This window comes from Cyprinodon variegatus, unplaced genomic scaffold, assembly GCF_000732505.1.
Source record: "Cyprinodon variegatus isolate N-32 unplaced genomic scaffold, C_variegatus-1.0 Scaffold1266, whole genome shotgun sequence".
Taxonomy (NCBI): domain Eukaryota; kingdom Metazoa; phylum Chordata; class Actinopteri; order Cyprinodontiformes; family Cyprinodontidae; genus Cyprinodon; species Cyprinodon variegatus.
In genome coordinates, this window is record NW_015151719.1 from 166054 (window position 1) to 170402 (window position 4349).

The following is a 4349-nucleotide window of genomic DNA, read 5'->3' on the forward strand; positions in this document are numbered from 1 at the left end:
GTCGTACGCAACCGGTGTGTTCAGGCCTTAACTTTGTAAACTATACAGGAGCTCTATTCAGTCTGCTGGACTTCAGAGAATTGCTCATTTCTGCATTTCTCATGGAGGCCTATCCTGGACAAAGCAGCCGAGTTAAGTCAAAGGAAAAATGGGTGAAATGTTCAAAAAGGTAATTAAATAAATCAGAATTTATTTTAACAAACTATGACGCCAATAAAAGCTTTAACTCAAAATGTATCCATTAAATATTATGATAATAACCTTTGATAATTTCAGTTGCCTGAACTTGTGCAATTAGGTACAAAAACAAACAACGATACAGTTCATTTTTAACATTGCCGCAAAAGAAAACAAACAAAAAAAAACATATAAACTTTAAAAAACAGTGAGCTTTGATCATTTTAAGGAATCGCTTTAATGGGAGTTTGAGGTGATCTGAAACGTCCATGCGTGCAGCTCTATGAGCCTCTATGAGGCCTCGGTTGCCAAGTCCAACATTTAAAGGCTGAATTCAGTCAATGAAACAAAGGTTGATACCAGGAAGGCAGTTGTACTTTTACACATAAACAGAATGTAATTCTAAAACTAATAAATAAATAAAACCAAAAACTCTTTTTTTCTTCCATCCATGTTATCATAATAATAAAAAAGCACAGAAACACTGAGGGATGGGAGGCCGTCTGGATTTGAGGTAACAGATCAAATTTTCTGGCAGTTAACTGACCCATAAGTTGCTCTTGTAGTTTCTTCTTCTCTGGGTTTTCCCCCTCGCTGTCGCTGTCACTCCTTAAAACAAAAACAAGCAGGAATTACAATCACCTCAAAGCCTGTTCACAGTTACAGCACCTTGTAAAGGTATTGGTAGCCCTTTAACGTCTCCACAATCTTTAACGTGCTATGTGTGGACTTCTAAGTCACTCAAAGCTCTGTGTGAAATGGAAGAAAATGATTCATGTCTTTCAAGCTTTTTCCAAACAAAAATCTAAATATGTTGCATGCATTTGTTGTTAGTAGCCTTATTCAACGCTGTATAGCAGAGGTTCCCAAAATTTACATCTTCCAACCCACAAAATGTTTCCAGACTCCACCCATGATCCCTGCTAATGGTTGAACATGCAAAGATTTCTACATCATCTACTAACCACAACAGCGACAATCAAAGTATTTGGTTTTGTCCATTTTGAAACATTTCTAAGATATAAGGATATATAAGCTTCCTAATTCTTCTGCTCAAAACAGCTCAAGCTTTATCACAATAGATGAATAGAATCTGAGCGTCAGTTTTCAGGAATTGGTCTGTACTGTGATCAGGCTGTTCCAACACATGGATGCATAGTTCCAGGGGAATGTTTAGGGTCTGTTCCTGCTGGGAGGGGAACCTCCAATAGCCTCAACTGAGCTGTTTAAACACCCATTTTCTTCTCACCACCTGAGCAGCATCAGGCTGCAATCACCATGTTTTAACATGGGAGCCGCTGTGCTTCGGATGGAGTCTTAATTTTTATTAATTTGGTTCATCTGGACTCCATCCGCGTTCACTGTGACCCTAAACTAACTTCCTGGGTTTTTTTTCTCCTCTCATTAATGACTTTCCACAAATTCCCCCACGTTCCCCCCCAGATTCGCCTTATAATGTTGGTCATCTATCTTTTAAAATGCTTGAACAAAAATCTGTTTTACCATCTGACTCTGCTTTAAATTTCCTCACAGCTTCCTTCCTGATATGTCTTCAGTTTTCAATGGTAAATTTCTTTTTGCCTCTCACGTAAAACCCTGATAAAGTACAAAGTTTTGTGGTTGTAACAAAATGATATTTTTGTAGAAACACAGAGGCTTTATGGAGACATAAACACCATACTTGTCATTGCTCTGAGCCTCCTTGACGGGCTTCTTGCCCTGTTTGTCTTTATTCTTCAGATAGTCCTTCAGTTTCTCCGCTCTGTCCAGGTACTGCATACACTTGGCTCGTATGCTCTCCTTGGCCTTGTCGCTGTGGGCCTCGTCTGGACGCCATGAACACATCACACAGAGACGTCAGTGAAACAACACCCGTCCCTCCAGAAGCCAGAACGCTGTCAGGATGCAATACTCACATTTGATGGCATGCAGGAAGTATTCGACAGCATGCTGGTACAATCGCAGAGCCTCCTCATAGTTCTTTGCTTTGTCCTCCTCTGTGGCTTTGGTGACGAGATCAATCGCTTTCTGAAGCAGATAGAGGATAAATATGGATCGTTTCCAGTTTAAACTGTTAACACTTGATCTTAACCTACTTCTCTACTTCTAATCTTCAAAACATTTTACTTTAACAGCCTATTTCTACTTTGGCTCTAATCTTCGTTTGAGCCTCTTAACTTATATAGAATATGAGTAACAATGATTCTTGATCAAACTAAATCATTTTGATTATTTCTCTTTGTGATAGAGCATGAGAAATGTTCTTAACCAAACTGAAGTCCTTGCTTTACATGTTTCCTGAGTGACTGCTAGGTGCTACATTCAACAGCAGAGCTTATTAGCTGTAAACAAGACAGGAATATCTGGAACATAGAGGGTACCAACTTCCTGACGACCAGAACTTCAAAACAAAGTTTTATACATTCAGTTTATTCATTTAATTTCCTCTGATATGTCATGAGTAAGCTTAGATGGTGCATATACGGTAAATGGCAGCAAAAAAGGTTGGACCATTAATTCGTTAAAAAATCAGTTATTTAAATCTTTAGTCTGTGATGGTTACATGTTTAAAAATTGAGACCTTCTAACGGACGCTGTACTTGTTCTTCCATTGCTTAGAAAGTCATCATTTCATCACTTTGTTCTTAGATGTCTCATCATATCTATAAAAGCTAAACCATCTCTGTGTGAACCCATGAGCTGCAAACATTAGTGGGTTTTATTTTGGTTGTTGTGAAACATGAATATTTTACAAGCATGTTTTAAAGCTTGACCTTTAAGTTAAGGTCACCTCTTAAATGGGATGTTGGAAATAAAAACTAGTTTTTGAAAGCAATATGTGTCTTTTTTCCCCCCATTCTTTATGAGTCTCTTAAAGTTCAGGTCTGAGTCCATCGCTACACACAAATTTAGAGGCTGATTGTGGGTTTCTATGAGATATGAGTTACCTTTAACCCTTCATAGGGCAAGTCACCATTTTTGATCACTTGCATACACCACAAATGTAGTCCCCACCGTCCCTCAGTGAGGTCTAGAAGCACAAGATCTATATCCAGCAGTTCAGCAAAGATACTGCTACATGGCTAGGTAAAAAGGGTAAAAAGCTAATTGAAAAGTTAACAAGTTAATAAGCCTAGCTAACAATTATATTTAGGTTTGCAAACTAAAGAAATGTAAGCCAGTATCAGCATTAATGCCTCTAAGGTTATGTTGTACAAAAAAAAAAAAAACATGTTTCTTTCACTCTCAGTGTTTTTAATGAATTTCTTGTAGAATCACTTTTTTTTTGTTTTTCTTAATATATTTGTTATTGACATTAATTTTTGCCATCAATATTTTTTTAAGCTTACAAAGGTAATACGTTGTTGTCCTGGATTCCAATAACAGTATTGGCTTGAAATTTTGATTTTCAAAGTTATTTCACTGAGTGCCCTATAAATGGTTAAATGTATATATTTTAGTGCAAAACTATAACTGCAGTTTTGTTTTGATTTAGCTGAATAATAATATTATGGCAGATCCACTCTTATTTCCTCTCTGCATCCACCAGCCACTTGAATGAGCTCATAGTCACATGTTGCCATGTGACTATAAACCCATTGCAATAATGTCTAATAATACCAATAGATCAGCTGAAATGTGTGCTGTGTTTGAAACCAGCGGCTGCGTCCTCCAAAGACCAGAATCGTTGGCTGATTATGTCTTAGCGCAGCGCCGTGGGCTGTCCGAATCCAAAGACTCTTTCGTATGCGGCCAACGAATGCAGCCTCCCCCAAAAAAATTTAAGGATAGGTCTCATGTATCCTTCGTAGACCCCCCTATCTCATTATTCATTGTGAATCGAAGCAAGCCGGCTGCTCCGTGCTCAGAGGAAAAAGGTAAATAGCGCAGAACAGTGGTGAATATTGTAAGTGTAGTTTTAAATAAGTATGTGAATAGTTCCGTCTAAAATTAATGAAAATAGTTGTTTTAAATAGTTATTAAGTCAGATATGTGGCAGGTAATGTTTGGTTTATTGATTTTTATCTGTCCATGTGCAAATGGGTTTGGCTGATATTTGAGGACACATTGTAATAAATCTGCAGTGCCTGAGATATTGGTTCAACGACGACAGTACTGCTGCTGAAGCTCCTCAGAAATTAAATTAGCAAACAGAACAGTAGCGAGAAGTT

General features: G+C 37.8%; 1 protein-coding gene across 1 annotated transcript in view; it reads right to left on the reverse strand.

The window, feature by feature from the left end:
- LOC107102505 (vacuolar protein sorting-associated protein 4A) overlaps positions 1 to 4349 on the reverse strand; it is a 13409-nt gene that overhangs the window by 6995 nt on the left and 2065 nt on the right. Inside the window, exons 2-4 of the mRNA XM_015401836.1 lie at positions 2094 to 2205; positions 1859 to 2003; positions 725 to 786 (exon numbers count right to left, since the gene is read on the reverse strand). Coding sequence (XP_015257322.1) covers positions 725 to 786; positions 1859 to 2003; positions 2094 to 2205 — 319 coding nt within the window. The remainder of the gene's footprint in view (positions 1 to 724; positions 787 to 1858; positions 2004 to 2093; positions 2206 to 4349) is intronic.